This window comes from Triticum aestivum, chromosome 2D (genome assembly GCF_018294505.1).
Source record: "Triticum aestivum cultivar Chinese Spring chromosome 2D, IWGSC CS RefSeq v2.1, whole genome shotgun sequence".
NCBI lineage: Eukaryota > Viridiplantae > Streptophyta > Magnoliopsida > Poales > Poaceae > Triticum > Triticum aestivum.
Genome location: NC_057799.1, coordinates 378578790 through 378596160, shown reverse-complemented (window position 1 = coordinate 378596160; position 17371 = coordinate 378578790). Strand labels below are relative to the sequence as shown.

At 45.0% G+C, this 17371-nt stretch overlaps 1 protein-coding gene across 1 annotated transcript; it reads right to left on the bottom strand.

The window, feature by feature from the left end:
- Window positions 1-8978: 8978 nt before the first annotated feature.
- LOC123053247 (mitochondrial fission protein ELM1) lies at window positions 8979-16202 on the bottom strand. Its single transcript, XM_044476700.1, has 10 exons — window positions 15801-16202; window positions 12903-13141; window positions 12085-12181; window positions 11802-11951; window positions 11589-11715; window positions 10117-10229; window positions 9978-10041; window positions 9787-9880; window positions 9597-9705; window positions 8979-9411 (listed from the first exon to the last, which is right to left on the bottom strand). Exons 1-10 carry the CDS (start codon window positions 16161-16163, stop codon window positions 9313-9315), a joined length of 1455 nt encoding a protein of 484 aa, XP_044332635.1. The 5' UTR covers window positions 16164-16202; the 3' UTR covers window positions 8979-9312.
- Window positions 16203-17371: the final 1169 nt, after the last annotated feature.

Below are 17371 nucleotides of genomic sequence, written 5' to 3'. Positions count from 1 at the left end.
CAAAGTTGCTGCTCAAGTGAAGAAGCCCAAGTCTGGACCTAAGCCTGAGACTAAGTGCTTCTACTGCAAAGGGACTGGTTACTAGTGTTCGTAGCAACCCCTCGGTATTTGATACTGGTTCAGTTGCTAAAGAGTAGTAACTCGAAACGGGAGTTGCAGAATGAACAGAGACTAGTTAAGGGTGAAGTGACGTTGTGTGTTGGAAGTGGTTCCAAGATTGATATGATCATCATTGCACGCTCCCTACACTTTCGGGATTAGTGTTGAACCTAAATAAGTGTTATTTGGTGTTTGCGTTGAGCATGAATATGATTTGATCATGTTTATTGCAATACGGTTATTCATTTAAGTTAGAGAATAATTGTTGTTCTATTTACATGAATAAAACCTTATATGGTCATACACCCAATGAAAATGGTTTGTTGGATCTCAATCGTAGTAATACACATATTCATAATATTGAAGCCAAAAGATGCAAAGTTAATAATGATAGTGCAACTCATTTGTGGCACTGCCGTTTAGGTCATGTTGGTGTAAAGCGCATGAAGAAACTCCATGCTGATGGGATTTTGGAATCACTTGATGCTTGCGAACCATGCCTTATGGGCAAGATGACTAAAGACTTCGTTCTCCAGAACAATGGAGCGAGCAACTGACTTATTGGAAATAATACATACTGATGTATGCGATCTGATGATTGTTGAGGCTCGCGGCGGGTATCATTATTTTCTGACCTTCACAGATGATTTGAGCAGATATGGGTATATCTACTTGATGAAACATAAGTCTGAAACATTTGAAAAGTTCATATAATTTTAGAGTGAAGTGAAAAATCATCGTAACAAGAAAGTAAAGTTTCTACGATCTGATCGTGGAGGAGAATATTTGAGTTACGAGTTTGGTCTTCATTTGAAACAATGCGGAATAGTTTCGCAACTCACGCCACCTGGAACACCCCAGCGTAATGGTGTGTCCGAACATTGTAACCGTACTTTATTAGATATGGTGCAACCTATGATGTCTCTTACCGATTTACCACTATCGTTTTGGGATTATGCATTAGAGACAGTTGCATTCACGTTAAATAGGGCACCATCTAAATCCGTTGAGATGACACCTTATGAACTTTGGTTTGGCAAGAAACCAAAAGTTGTCGTTTCTTAAAATTTGGGGTTGTGATGCTTATGTGAAAAAAATTCATCCTGATAAGCTCAAACCCAAATCGGAGAAATGTGTCTTCATAGGATACCCAAAGGAGATAGTTGGGTACACCTTCTATCACAGATCTGAAGGCAAGATATTCGTTGCTTATAATGGATCCTTTCTAGAGAAGGAGTTTCTCTCAAAACAAGTGAGTGGGAGGAAAGTAGAACTTGATGAGGTAACTGTACCTACTCCCTTATTGGAAAGTAGTTCATCACAGAAATCTGTTCCTGTGACTACTACACCAATTAGTGAGGAAGCTAATGATGATGATCATGTAACTTTAGATCAAGTTACTACCGAACCTCGTAGGTAAACTAGAGTGACATCCGCACCAGAGTGGTACGGTAATCCTGTTCTGGAGGTCATGTTACTTGACCATGACGAACCTACGAACTATGAGGAAGCGATGATGAGCCTAGATTCCGCGAAATGGTTTGAGGCCATGAAATCTGAGATGGGATCCATATATGAGAACAAAGTATGGACTTTGGTTGACTTGCCCGATGATCGGCAAGCCATAGAAATAAATGGATCTTCAAGAGGAAGACGGACGCTGATAGTAGTGTTACTATCTACAAAGCTAGACTTGTCGGAAAAAGGTTTTTGACAAAGTTCAAGGTGTTGACTACGATGAGATTTTCTCACTCGCAGCGATGCTTAAGTCTGTCCGATCCATGTTAGCAATTGTCGCATTTTATGAAATCTGGCAAATGGATAAACAAAACTGCATTCCTTAATGGATTTATTAAAGAAGAGTTGTATATGATGCAACCAGAAGGTTTTGTCAATCCTAAAGGTTCTAACAAAATATGCAAGCTCCAGCGATCCATCTATGGACTGGTGCAAGCATCTCGGAGTAGGAATATATGCTTTGATAAGTTGATCAAAGGATATAGTTTTATACAGACTTGCGGTGAAGCCTGTATTTACAAGAAAGTGAGTGGGAGCACTACAACATTTCTGATAAGTATATGTGAATGACATACTGTTGATCGGAAATAATGTAGAATTATTCTACAAAGCATAAAGGAGTGTTTGAAAGGAGTTTTTCAAAGAAAGACCTTGGTGAAGCTGCTTACATATTGAGCATCAAGATCTATAGAGATAGATCAAGACGCTTGATAAGTTTTTTTAATGAGTACATACCTTGACAAGATTTTGAAGTAGTTCAAAATGGATCAAGCAAAGAAAGGGTTCTTGCCTGTGTTACAAGGTGTGAAGTTGAGTAAGACTCAATGCACGACCACTGCAGAAGATAGAGAGAAAATGAAAGATATTCCCTATGCTTCAGCCATAGGCTCTATCATGTATGCAATGCTGTGTACCAGACCTGATGTGTGCCTTGCTATAAGTCTAGCAGGGAGGTACCAAAGTAATCCAGGAGTGGATCACTGGACAGCAGTCAAGAACATCCTGAAATACCTGAAAAATACTAAGGATATGTTTCTCGTTTATGGAGGTGACAAAGAGCTCATCGTAAATGGTTACGTTGATGCAAGCTTTGACACTGATCCGGACGATTCTAAATCGCAAACCGGATACGTGTTTACATTGAACGGTGGAGCTGTCAGTTGGTGCAGTTCTAAACAAAGCGTCGTGGCGGGATCTACATGTGAAGCGGAGTACATAGCTGCTTCGGAAGCGGCAAATGAAGGAGTTTGGATGAAGGAGTTCATATCCGATCTAGGTGTCATACCTAGTGCATCGGGTCCAATGAAAATCTTTTGTGACAATACTGGTGCAATTGCCTTGGCGAAGGAATCCAGATTTCACAAGAGAACCAAGCACATCAAGAGACGCTTCAATTCCATCCGGGATTTAGTCCAGGTGGGAGACATAGAAATTTGCAAGATACATACGGATATGAATGTTGCAGACCCGTTGACTAAGCCTCTTCCACGAGCAAAACATGATCAGCACCAAGGCTCCATGGGTGTTAGAATCATTACTGTGTAATCTAGATTATTGACTCTAGTGCAAGTGGGAGACTGAAGGAAATATGCCCTAGAGGCAATAATAAAGTTATTATTTATTTCCTTATATCATGATAAATGTTTATTATTCATGCTAGAATTGTATTAACCGGAAACATTATACATGTGTGAATACATAGACAAACATAGTGTCACTAGTATGCCTCTACTTGACTAGCTCGTTGATCAAAGATGGTTATGTTTCCTAGCCATAGACATGAGTTGTCATTTGATTAACGGGATCACATCATTAAGAGAATGATGTGATTAATTTGACCCATTCCGTTAGCTTAGCACACGATCGTTTAGTACTCTGCTATTGCTTTCTTCATGACTTATACATGTTCCTATGAGTATGAGATTATGCAACTCCCGTTTACCAGAGGAACACTTTGTGTGCTACCAAACATCACAACGTAACTGGATGATTATAAAGGTGCTCTACAGGTGTCTCCGAATGTACTTGTTGGGTTGGCGTATTTCGAGATTAGGATTTGTCACTCCGATTGTCGGAGAGGTATCTCTAGGCCCACTCGGTAATGCACATCACTATAAGCCTTGCAAGCATTGCAACTAATGAGTTAGTTGCGGGATGATGTATTACGGAACGAGTAAATAGACTTGCCGATAACGAGATTGAACTAGGTATTGAGATACCGACGATCGAATCTCGGGCAAGTAACATACCGATGACAAAGGGAACAACGTATGTTGTTATGCGGTCTGACCGATAAAGATCTTCATAGAATATGTGGGAGCCATATGAGCATCCAGGTTCCGCTATTGGTTATTGACCGGAGACGTGTCTCAGTCATGTCTACATAGTTCTCGAACCCGTAGGGTCCGCACGCTTAAAGTTCGATGACGGTTATATTATGAGTTTATATGTTTTGATGTACCGAAGGTTGTTCGGAGTCCCGGATGTGATCACGGACATGACGAGGAGTCTCGAAATGGTCGAGACATGAAGATTGATATATTGGAAGCCTATATTTGGATATCGGAAGTGTTCCGGGTGAAATCAGGATTTTACCGAAGTACCGGAGGGGTTACCGGAACCCCCCGGGGGTTAATGGGCCATAGTGGGACTTAGTGGAGATGAGGAGAGGCGGCAAGGGCAAGGGCCGCCCCCCCCTTTCCCTCCTCTCCTCCACCTCTTTCCCCCTTCTCCTATTCCAACAAGGAAGGGAGGGAGTCCTACTCCCGGTGGGAGTAGGACTCCTCCTGGCGCGCCTCCTCCCTAGCCGGCCGCACCTCCCCCCTTTGCTCCTTTATATACGGGGGCAGGGGGCACCCCAAGGAGACAACAATTGATCGTTTGATCTTTTAGCCGTGTGCGGTGCCCCCTCCACCATAGTCCACCTCGATAATACTGTAGCGGTGCTTAGGCGAAGCCCTGCGTCGGTAGAACATCATCGTCGTCACCACGCCGTCGTGCTGACGAAACTCTCCCTCAACACTCGGCTGGATCAGAGTTCGAGGGACGTCATCGGGCTGAACGTGTGCTGAACTCGGAGGTGACGTGCGTTCGGTACTTGATCGGTTGGATCGTGAAGACGTACGACTACATCAACCGCGTTGTGCTAACGCTACCGCTTTCGGTCTACGAGGGTACGTGGACAACACTCTCCCCTCTCGTTGCTATGCATCACCATGATCCTATGTGTGTGTAGGAATTTTTTTGAAATTACTACGTTCCCCTTCAATGAGAGCTTTGTGATGGTGGGCACCGCTTGAGTTTGTTGACAGGTGCAGATGGTGTGCCCCTCTTCCTCCTGGGGCATCTGTTCCGGGGTAAACCCTAGATTTGGGTCTCCCAAATCGGGTGATGACGGAGACTCAGGTGCCGTTTTCCCTCATGAGTTGTTTCGGGGCAGAGGTTCACTGGAGGGGCTAACAGGTGGAGCGGGGTTGCATCTACCGCATTGAAGACGACGAGTCTCGACGACGTGGAGCAGTGGATTCTCGGCGTTGGACGCAGTTTGATGGACGCGCGCGGGTTGGTGGCGTTGTCTAGCGTTGTGGTGACGTCGACGACAGATGGGTCTGGCAAGGTCTATGCAATGAACTGTCCTGAAGATGAGACGGCGGAAGATGATGATGGCAGATCCTAGAGCGTGCACACGCGGTGCGCGTTGTAGAACGCCTAGACCGGTTGGAACTCTCGGCTTGTCAGGCGGGCGATTTCTTGAGCCACTTAATTAGATGGTGTCTGCCAAGGTCTGTGCAATAATCCCTCCTGGTGATGAGATAACGGCAGATCCTAGAGCGTGCGCACGCAGTGCGTGTTGTAGAACGCCTGGAACTCTTAGCTTGTCAGGCGGGCGGTTTTCTTGAGGCCACCGAATTAGATGGTGTCCGTTGATGCAACTGGAACACATCTTTATACTTGTAGGTGTAGCGACTTTGTTCGCCTCAAAATGGCTTTGGGTTGATTTTGTTTATTTTGTCAAGACTGTTGAATAACATAATAATCATGATTATATGTATCATTTTAAAAGAAAGAGACAGTGAAGTCGACGCATCGGTGCTGTGTCGTCATTTAAGACCACGGGGAGAAGGAGAGTGGAAGTGTGCAGCATTTTTAACGGCTCAGAATGTACAGAGATCTCGGACAGTATATACGAAGACCTAACACAAGAAGGTACGCCGTGAAGATGCATACAACGTCTACATTTCTTTTTTGAACAAAACAAATGTATGCAAATGTGGATTTCCTTTTCCGGGACGTATAAATTTCCCCTGATCCCCTCTAGCCCTTTTGAGACGTGTAGATTTTTTATTCGGATCTCCGGGCTAGGACCATGACGGCCAGGGAATCATCGCCTGCACGGGATCCGCGGCCAGACCGAACTGATTAAAAAAAGCGAGAAGCAGCGGCACAAAGCAAAGTCATCCGATGCACGCACTCATTCTTGTCACCAGATGCTACTTTACAGGTCATCGCAGCAACGGAAGCCATGTCTCTACAGGACTCGAAACTTTACGGCAATTAGCGTGACGCGCTGACCAGCGGGACTCTGCTAGTACCACCGTAACACAAAAGCAGGCAATACCCATAGGGAAGGAATGCTAGAGCATTTACAACCAGATCCTCCACCTTTCTCCTAAACGTCCAGGCTGACAATATGGACATTGTGCGGACCAAAAATGTCATTCAAATGGATCCCTACTTTCTTCTAAACTTTCAGTCCGGCACTCTCATATCCAGCTTAGATGTAGGCCGGACATGGGACTGCCCGGACGCGTTTGCTACATCTGACTGGCTCACCCTGACCCCATAAAATTTCTCTCCTTGTCCCCACCCCGAAGCAAACTCTAGCCATTCTTCAGTTCACTCCACTTTCAAGCTGCCCCGCTGCACACCCCCTCCCCTTTCCGGCTCCTGTCTGCACCGCTCCAGTCATCTTCGACATGGCTAGCAACGAATCTGAGTCAGGTTGGTCCGGATATGTCGTCTGGGATCTGGTCGTCGGAAGTCAGCTGGTACCGGGAGGATGGCCTAGCACCACCATTGGAGCAGGCCCGCAGCGGATCCACTACTAGCGTGCCTTATCTGCCACTTCGGATGGCATCCATTGGTGGCGTCATGTACTCACGTCCAGCGTAAGCTCACACCGCTTGTCCGTGCTGTCACTGCATTAGGCGCCCAATGAGAGGAGGGCCCGACTCGTCGCTAAGAGAGCATCCCAGGCTGGCCTGTTGGGTCCTTGTCCCCGTGACGTCGAACTCGGAGTTGGAGGCTAACGCCAACAATGCATAAGGGCACAGATGCGCCGGATGTTGCCACTGTGGCAACGCAGTCGGGGTCAAGGGACGACGTTCCCACCGTGAAAGGAAGAAGGTGTGTCGGGCAATCACGGCTGACTACAAGGATGCGCGTGTCCGGATCCAAGCGAAGCGGGGCCGGGCCACTGATGACCTCGTAATGGAGCAAACTCGGGCCGTTCATGCCCCCCAAAGGAGGATTCGAACCTTGTATGGATTTGAGGGTTTAGATATAAGGGGACGGCTGCGGTGCGGACAAGGGCCGACACTATGAAGTTTAGAGCATCTACAGCCGCAATTCCCAAAAACCGGCCCCCAAACGCCCGCGGACGCGCCCGGACGCGTTCACGAACATTGACCGGACACCACACCAAAAATATCCTCGACAACCATAAAACTCAAACTTCATACGTCAATTTTACAATACATATATGCAAATAAAAGACCTATGTATTACATACCTAGGTAAAACTACTCATCGTCGGAGATCTCGATGATCTCTGTGGTCAGCGCAGGGTAGACAGGCAAGTGCAAATGCTCTTGCGTCTGTGGAAGCTCTGACACCTCCCTGGCCTCCAGTTTGGCAAACAGCGCCTCTGTCGCCGTCTGTTCTTCCCAGATGAACTGCCGGTTGGCCTCGACGTAGTCCTTATCCTTGATGGACTCGAGGATGGCGGTCTGCTCCGCCATCTCCATCGTTTGGGTGGCCTCATATTCCGCCTCCGCGTTCGCCATGGCGAAGCCCGCAACCGGCAAAGCCTCCTCCTCCTCCTCCATGGGCTCCGCTTCTGGCGGCTACTCCCCCTCCTCCTCCCCCGCCTTCTCCTCCTCCTCTTCATCCTCCGATGGCTCTGGCAAATCTAGAGGTAGGCCGGCGGCGAAACGAGCAACCCGCCTCGCCTGGAATCTGCTCCAACAGTTGCACCCTCCGCTCTCGAGAGAGCATGACGTAGGTTGTGATCCGGCGCCCATTGCAAGCGGCGGAGAGGAGAAAGGGAAAAAAATGGGGCGGGCTAGGGTTCTACTGCCGCCGTCCGGCTTCCTCCCTCGGGTGGCACGCCGGCGCGGCGCCAGCGGCGCGAAGCGAAGGAGGCGCCTGTCGGACCAGCGGTCTCTTCGCGTCATCATGTGGGCCCTATCCGTTACTCCTATGTGGCGGGCGTGCCCGGACGCGTCCAGGCCTCTCCAGTTGGGTGGCTGTGGGGAGCCCAGTTGCCGGCTATGGGGAGTGCCGGTCAGTCCTGACGTTTGGCCGACTAACGAGAGCCCCAGTTCGGTGGCCAAAACTCGTCCGGACACTAATCAGGTGTTTAGAGCAAGTATGGTGGATCACCAATCGGGTGTTTAGAGCAAGTATGGTGGATCCGGTTGTAGATGCTCTTGGCGGGTAAAATTTGCCCAGTTAAGTTGTAGATGCTCTCATGATAGCATCCCACAGGAAATAAACTATTTATCTAATGTTTCAATTACTTCCGAATTAGGAGTAAATACTAGAAAGCTCTCTTGGTTGCACTGTACACAAAAGTCAGCAATGTGTCAAAGACCGCACAGAAATCTTACAAAATCTTCACCAGCGCATGAAAAGGCCAAAGCCTCGTTCAGTTTGGAAGATTTTTATAGAAAAATCATAGGAACAAGGATTTCATAGACAAATTTCCTATAGATACATTCCGCTTATAGGAAACGCATATGGAAATTTCATAGGCATAGTATACATTTCATGTGTTCCTTAGGATGACAAGTGTCATCCTATCAAATTCATGTACTACTCATAATTCCTATGTTCTAGTTTCCTAAGAACCAAATGAGCCCCGAACCTATGATCGATCCAAAACATCACCAAAACCACCAGTGTTAAGCTTTGCAAGTAGTACTATAAAATATGTGCTAGAAGAACCTAACGTGGCATCCATGTTTGATGTTTCCCATACTATTACAAAACGCAGCATATGCCTATCGTCGTTTGCTTGTGTAGCACAAAAGACCAGTAGGACTTGCTGCTGATAAACTTAGCACAGTCACAACCCAATGTATGATGTCACCTCGTTCCAATGACAAAGATTTTTAACTTCCGTCCGCACTTCTATCGGCTTCTTTACAGCATAACACTAGGTACAATAATGCATGAATATGCCAAGAATAAACACTGCTATCTGTCTGTGATTGCTCAAAACTTTACACAGTATGTTCCAAAAAATATAGCCATCTTTTGAAAAGAAGCGATGTCGTTTTGCATCGGTGATATGGCAAAAAAAAATCCTCATGCAGATGCAACTAAGATAACTGAAATGCAGGCTCTGAATTGTCTGGGCTTGGAACGTAACTGGAGCAAAAATGGCACTCTTTTTCTCTGCTTCGACCGCTATTAACCCACTGTCCATCCACGTTGTGCAAGCACTTCACGAACCCGTGCAGCCACATCAATGGCATCGTTCAGAGGAGGGTAGCTCCAGCTGTCTGACATCTACAATGGAGGAAAGGATCATGTAGACATGCCATCAATTTGCTCTTGAGAAATGTGTGGCCAGAAAGGGGAAAAGGAACACTCTCATTCCTCACAATATGGTAAAATTGTAACTTTAGTACACGATTTGGTCTTGATAAGGAGTAACTAGAGAAATGCGAACTGAGAAGGGATAGCAAACTTACATCTTCCGATCCAGTGAAAGGACGAACAGCCCCTCGTTTCTGCAGAGTGTTGTGAAAATCTGAGAATTTCCACCTGCAATGCTCAGTTCCAACGACATAGACCGGCTTCCTGAAAGAGAGGTAATAGGAAGCTTAGCTACTTACTGTCCTAAACAGGAACAACGAGTATAAGTATACAGCACTAACTCACCCAGTGCTGCACGCCTCACTTAGCATACTTATCGAGTCTGCTGTTATGATGAAAGCATCGGCCCATGCAAGATGCCCTAGGTGTGGGTTAGGTTCTGCAGCATATGAAAATTCAGATCAGCATAAATTCTGCACTGCGTAGAAAAATCAAAACATCTGACAAATGCCTTTTTTTTATCTAGTACTATCTACCTTCACCGCCCCAAATGTAGAACTTTGGATGTGTGCTGAACTCTCTCAATATAAGATCGGACACCTGCCAACAAAAGGGTTCCAAAAAATTAACTGCGCACAACTCATAAAACAAGATATGAGCAACCAATGGTCCTACCTTTTGTGGCGTTCTCCTGGAAAATGAAATTCTGACACTTCCACAGGTCTCTGAAACATTGTGCAGTGAGCTTACCAACTGCTTGGCAAGGTCTACACCATAATTACAGTTTCCTGAGAATTGAAATGCCATGCATTAGATCTCATATATATCAGCGTGTAAGCCGAAACTGCTCAAACTGTGGTCTCAAAATTCTAAAAGTAAGAAGCAAGTGAATGCATAAAAATGCTTGTATTTTGTTAGCAACAGCAACTTGGCAAATTTGAACAAGATAAATAGAGTAGTAATAATACCCCCGCCCCAACTCACACACCCAGGTCTCCAAAATATTTTTCAATAAAAATTTGAAGTATCTTTTATCATTTTAATGTGGTCAACTCCAATCTAAATAATCATACAGATATCGTTGGCCAGATATTTAAAAGTTTCACTGCACACATCCCAAGACGCCACTCCTGTGCATGGAGGGGTTAAGATGAAGAGAAAACATGTGGAATGCAAGAGTTTACACGAATGAGAAAAATGGAAGGCGTGGCTTTGAAATTTGTTTACCATGTCCTGTTTCTATGAGCATACAGTCTAACTTAAATTCCACAAATAAATTGTGCGATACATGATCAGATGCAAATAAAAATAACTTGTCCTGCTTGGTTTCATGATTTTGTAAGAAGAAAAACGCAGTATAACAATGGAATTCCTGATAAAGTGTAAATTTGGGATTAAGGCATTCGGAAAATGCATGTACTCCATCTCAGTTCGGAAGGTTTATCTTCATGATACAAAATACTTTGTTTCAGGTGATGTATATTAGACTTGAGTGTTTGCAATCAGTAACAAAACCTTATTTAGGTTTGCAACCCTGTCTATTGAAGTAACTCAACAAGGCAACAATCCCATCTTTTAAGATGTAAAATGTATTATATTTATACCTATTATTGTATTAAAGCATACTACAGCGAAAGACATCAAATTTATTCAACTGGCATATTCTAACACAAATGTTGTTCTAATCCAGAGTGCATGAAATATCGGCTACTGAATAACATGAGATTGTTCTTACTCGATAACATGCGTACCAAACCCAAACAAAAAGGAAAGGGCAGGATAAATCAGTAGGTCAAGATATAAATTGGTTTTCTTGCCACAGTCAAATAAGTCATCTGTTTTGTAGTTATGTGTAGTGTGTCACAGATGGTGGGGCAGCCAACCATTCGATGAGCTACTCTAACTGGCGTGCAGAAATGATGGGGGGTTACATAGACATTGCTACTAGGGTGAGATAGGGGGCATGGGCATGAGGCCCCAGCCTTCAACAGAAAATCCAGCACATGAGCTTCACATTCGTGTACTGCACTAAATGATATGGAGGACATCGATTTGGCAACGCAGTGGCTTGTTCAATGGCGTGTCGTGAAACAGGGATACGGCAGATTTTCTCTAACATATAGGCAGGAAGGGAAGGAGGAGTTTACTTGTTGGTCCTCCAATATTTACTACTACCAATGGCTTTGGCAAGGGAGCAAGTTCATCATGCCAGTTTGTAGCAGCAACGCGTAGTGCAGCAGAATCTGCTTGGTGAAGTGCTCCAGACGTCAGGACCTAGCTTTCCAACGTTCAAAGTTTAGAACTAGAACAGCTGGATGAAAACATACGAAGATTTGCAAGGAAGAAAAAAAGCAGCATACCACATTCAGACCGGGTGGTTCTCGTGGAGTAATCCATCTCCGGAAAAGCCACGGTACTTCTTGTTGTCCCTTTGCAGTTAAAGCGTAGTAATCATGGCGAGGAGTCACCACCAAATCAAACCTATCAAGGCGATACCTGGGGTGTTGTATCTGACATAGAAAATACAGTATAATTAAACTCAGCTCAAATTTGGATGGCAAGCAGCACAATGGTTCACATCCCTAGCTGAGTAACAACTGAAAATTATCAAATAAGCCACTGATATTGGTTTCAGTATCCTACCTGAATGACAAAGACATTATCTGGAGCTAAACACCTTACAGAGCTTGCATATGGTATGGTATCACGGCCACAAGCAATAACTATCGCCAGGCCTTCCCTGAAAGCGAATCAAACTTTGAGGAAATAGAGCAGAAAAACTATATGCCAGGAATGTTTGAGTACTTATGGTGCAAACATACTAAAGAATGTTTAGGCTAGCCTACATTTTTCATATGAAACTGACCAATCAGAAGTATGTTTTAATAGGTTGCCTATTTCAAATTCATGAAAGAACACATTCTCTTTCAAATGTTCTTCCTGGAAGTATGGTATCAAGTATTCAAGGATATGACATGTTTGACATAGTGGTATGTCATGATAGTGATACTGATATGACGTATTCTTACAGGTTCCATCACCAAGAAGAGAAATGAAAACGAATTATATGATTCTACTATATCTTCCTGATATACCAACACAAGCTCAGCCATAAGCAGTCAGTGTGGTGATTATAATGATTCTACTATATCTTCCTGATATACCAACACAAGCTCAGCCATAAGCAGTCAGTGTGGTGATTATAACTTATAATCAGGTCATAAAGTTGTTAGACCAGGTAATAAAGTAATCAACGAACATGCGAAAAAACATCATTGGAAGAACTAAGCATTTGCTTGGGAGTGAAAGGATGAGTATTGAGATTTACTGATTCATGCATTGTGATAAGCAGACAAGGGATTGGAGTAAAATATTCAGAAGTGGCATAGTACCATGATTAATATATAACAATGCAGTAGTCACAAACAGCAAAGCAACAATATAAGAAATGTGAACCTTACTTCTCGAAGGTATCACGGACCATTGTCACTATCCTTTTGGAATCTGCTCCCAGTACAGAAGACAACCCAAGAGATTGAACATTACTGACAGGATAAGGTGCTGACAGTTTTCCTTGAAACAGTGTTGTGAATGTCGTGTTAGACAGTATATGTCTGAGTACTTGGTCCACCATTTTATGCAAGGAGATAGGGAGAAAGTGCAGCCACTTGTTGATTCCTCCGGTTGGCCTGATAATACGCTGCATGACCAAACATATTTCAACAAAAAAGTTAATAATGAGAGTACTCAAGATCCATAAGAACGGCAAAAAAAAGCATACTGAAGAGGTCAGTGACATAGTTATATAATTGGACCTAAGAAAAATACCGAGAAAGATAAAGATAGCGAATATCAATAAGAATTTGCATTATATTAAGTTCCTATTTATGTTGTTAACCGAACTAATACACATGCATATGAGTAACTACATACTAGACAGAAAGGACAAGCATTATATTAACTTTTCACTGGCATGGTTTTCTTATTTATGTTGTTAACTGAGCCCATGCAGGACTATAAGTAACAGCAATCCAGAAAGAAATGACAATCTATTTAGAGTATTTGAAGGTAGAGCCATTCCCAGATTCCAATCAGTACGTCACAACACAAAATTCAATCCATGGACACCACATGACAAAGAGAGCACTAAGGCACTACATGCTGCTGAAACCCCATGAATGCACAAGAGCAAAGGCCAGGCTAAGAATTAACTGGTACCAAATCCAAAAATCACCATCTGAGAATTAAGTGGATGAGACGTTTCAGAATTAACTTGACAGGGTGACAATAATGTTTACACCCCTAATTTGCAGCAACAGACTACAACACTGACATGGTAAGAGTTTTAAAAGAAGAGGCTGTAGTAACAATTAACGAACCCCTCTAAAAGCTAGAAGCAATCCTCTTACACTACTTACTGAGGACAAGGCTATGTTATGCTTAAACCATGATTACACCTCCAAAACCAAGCCTTGAACATGCTGCTCTTACTCTCTAGCAGCTTGCGTTTAGGAATGATGACTAGTTGCCATATAAGAGCAACTCTAGCAGAGTCGCCATATCGGCTCGATCCTTAACCACCTGTTTGGCGATTTTGACCGGAAAGTCTGCTCTAGCAAAGTCGTCATCCTGCCCTGGATCGCCATAATTTATGGAGGCCGCTCCAAATCAAGCCCCCGAGCCTCCGTATTTGGAGGCTGTGGGGCATTGCTTTGGAGCGCGCTCCATCACTAACCGCACGCGCGGGAGGGAAGTTTCACCTCTCTCGTCATCCTCCCATGCGGCCCATCTTCCTTCCATGCCAATGCCGCGGACAGCAGAAGCTCATCTCAGCGGGAAACGGGCCAATTAATGGCGGATGCCGCAATGCCCAACTGCCCGTGCAATCTGCCGCCATGTTTTCCCGCTGCCTGGTCTATAAAAAGGCCGTCGCCACCCCGGGTTGCCCCAGAGCTCCACTTCCTCTTCGCCTCTACTTTCACCATGCCGCTTCCCCTTCAGCTGGACTGGGTTCCGCTCTTGGAGGAGGAGGAACGGATGCTCGACAAGGAAGTGGAGGAAGAGGCCGCCGAAATCGATGAGGAGATGGACCGCCGCGGCGCGTTGGAGGCTGCGCAGGAGGGATCTTGCCACAACAAAATCTTCAAGGAGACCATCGTCAGGCAGGCGTTGGCGGCGGGGAGGGACCACGCTGTCTAGCTTGAGTACGAGAAGGCATCGGCGGATTTTGTGGTGGAGAGGAAGCATGACAGATGGCGCAAACTCAACACAGAGACGGTCAGATTCGGACGAATCACGCCATATTGGGCCTTGCCTTGCCCCCACTTATAAAGCCATCCCCGACCTCGACGACCGCACGGGACAGGAATGGGACGAAGACGAGGTCACCCAATTCCGCCGCTCCAGCCTGAACCGCGACGGACTGTCACACCGCCTCGTCTAGACTCGCCACATATGTGCCCCCATGCATGGCATTTACCATCGACATGGGGCTCAAAATCAAGCTATAGTCACTAAATATATGTAAAAGAGACAAATTTTGAACACATGTGATATAAAAATGTCATTAATCGACTTTCTCCCTCCATGTAACAACTTTGTAACGCAATGTTTAGTCAAGTGTTCAATCCCTCAAATTGAGTGTATGAGTATTGAGGTGATGCAATAAAAAAAGAAAATAATATGGAGGCTGCAATATGGCGCATTTGAGTTTGCGCGTCGCCTCGGCAGCCTCCATAATGTTAAGGAGCGTGCTCCATACATGTTCTGGAGGCTGCCAATATGACGACTCTGGTAGAGTTGCTCTAACATAGTATCTAACAACAGCCATGTCAAGGTAGTATAATGTTACAGCAAAAATATAAGGTGATCAAATCAACCTCTTATCAAAGCTGAGTGCAAAAGAAGAGCTAACAAAACGGCACACCATCTGAAATGCTTTGTGGCGTCTGATAAGCATCCAAGAAGCCAAATACATATTTAGAGCTTCTTCTAGAGAATCCACTTTTAGGGAATACCTGAATAGGCTCAACCGGATAATTCTAGAATCCACTACTTTTGATCCTCTTCTAGAGAATTCACTTTTAGAAAGTACCTGAATAGGCTCCTAGTACATGTACTTCAAACAAACCATAATTCCAGTAACTAAATTATACACATCCGCCTAATCTTCTCCATTGCAAGTAAATTGGTTGCAAGCAACGGGCTTTATTCTAGTAAAATTTACTAAGCAAATAATTAAATCGCAATACGCGATGCCACGCTAAGCTGATGACATGATTAACAAGGGCACAAACAACGGTCCTGTCACACGGTCATAGCAGGACGAGAGGAAACGAGAGGGGCGGCGCTCTGCTTACATAGAGGGTGAGGCGGTCGGCCAGGCCGAGGGCGCGGACGAGGCCGAGGCACTGGTTCTCGGCGCCGGCGCAGCCGTTCCCGATGACAACGGCGCGGCGCACCGCGGCCACGCCACCCGCGAAGATCTCCGGCGCCCGATCCACCTCGCCCGGCGGCTCCGGCAGCAACAGCGGCCGAATCGACATGGCTAGCTCGCAGGCTGTGAAATCGGAGCGGGAGGAGCTGGGCGTGGGGGCGTGGGGGCGTGGGGGCCTGTGGGCTGTGGCTTGGGAAGCAGGACGCGAAGGGATCAGTGAGGGGCGACTCGAAGGGCGATGCGATTTGGTGCGAACCAGTCTTGCGGGAGAAGTTTGGTTTTTCATCCCTTTTTGCGTCTGCCGAGAGACGGAGGGAGTGGGGAGCGGGGGGTGGAAGGGGAGGAGGCGACGAACATAATTACGAGTAAGTTTTTTTTTTGACAAACTATACTTTTTTTTTACCCTGATAAGTGCCACATGTGTGCATGAAGCAACGCAATTTCACCCTAACGTTTTTTGATGGCAAATTTAGTTACCTCTGGATGGTAACTTTAGTTGTGAAGCATGACAACTTTCTGTTTAGATGGCAAGTTTTAAATTTTTTTCGGATGCTAATTTTAGTTGTAGAAAATGTTAGGGCGGTGTTACTTCATGCCACACGTGGAGCACTTATCATTTGGGTTATTTATTCGTCTATGAGAACTAACCTATCAAAAGCAATACGCAAGGCTACCTCAACTGGAGGTGACTCCATTTAGATACCGATGGTAGGAAGTCTAGTTAACTTAGCTATTTCATGGGCAACTTGTTTGCTCTCTCTATTACAATGAGCGAACAAAACATGATGGAAGTTCATCCCCCCTCCCCTCCAAAAAAAACATGATTAAAGTCCTGAGTCATATAGTAGCAATCATCAAAGATAGCTCCCGCCACTAAACTCGATTTTCCTTCTTGCAAGGCCGAAACCACCTCGGCGTTATCGTGTTTCCAGCTCTTACTTGTTACATCCTACTGTTTTAGACAAGTTGAGCCCAAATGTAACTGTTGTCGCCTCAACAGTTAAAGCATCTAAATAGAAGCTCATCGTCTCATTGGTCGATGCTATAAACTTCACATTATGATCATAAATAATAGCACCAACTGTCCCTTCTAGTTGATCCTCATCGAAGCCGGCATCAACATTTAATTTCATATAACCCGTCCTGGGTTTCGTCCAAGCTGTTTTTGCATATTTTTGCTTTTGGACTGCAAGCGAAAATAAAGTTTGCAGCCAGCCATCTGATTGCAAGGTAGATTTGTGTCACACTTTGTGTTTGTTCACCATGCCTAAGTTTCCGTCGTTCATACACAAGTACCAAGCAGCAGTCGTCATGGTTTCTCGCAAGTTTTGTAGACCTAGGACATGCACGTCCTGTTCTGGGAGACACAACAAATGCTCCAAAATTGTTTCTCCAGCTAGATATTCTTTGCATGCTTTTTTTAATAATATCATGAATCCCTTGCAAATAACAGTAAATAAAAGAATGTTTTTCCGCGATGGACAGGTTAGGGCA

Excerpts from the sequence above, each read along its gene's own strand:
- LOC123053247 (XM_044476700.1), bottom strand. The coding sequence starts at position 16,163 with ATGAAAAACCAAACTTCTCCCGCAAGACTGGTTCGCACCAAATCGCAT. Across the intron at positions 9,881-9,977 it reads CTACATTTGGGGCGGTGAAG|AACCTAACCCACACCTAGGG; the intron begins GTAGATAGTACT and ends CATATGCTGCAG. Across the intron at positions 9,706-9,786 it reads AGTGAGGCGTGCAGCACTGG|GAAGCCGGTCTATGTCGTTG; the intron begins GTGAGTTAGTGC and ends CCTCTCTTTCAG.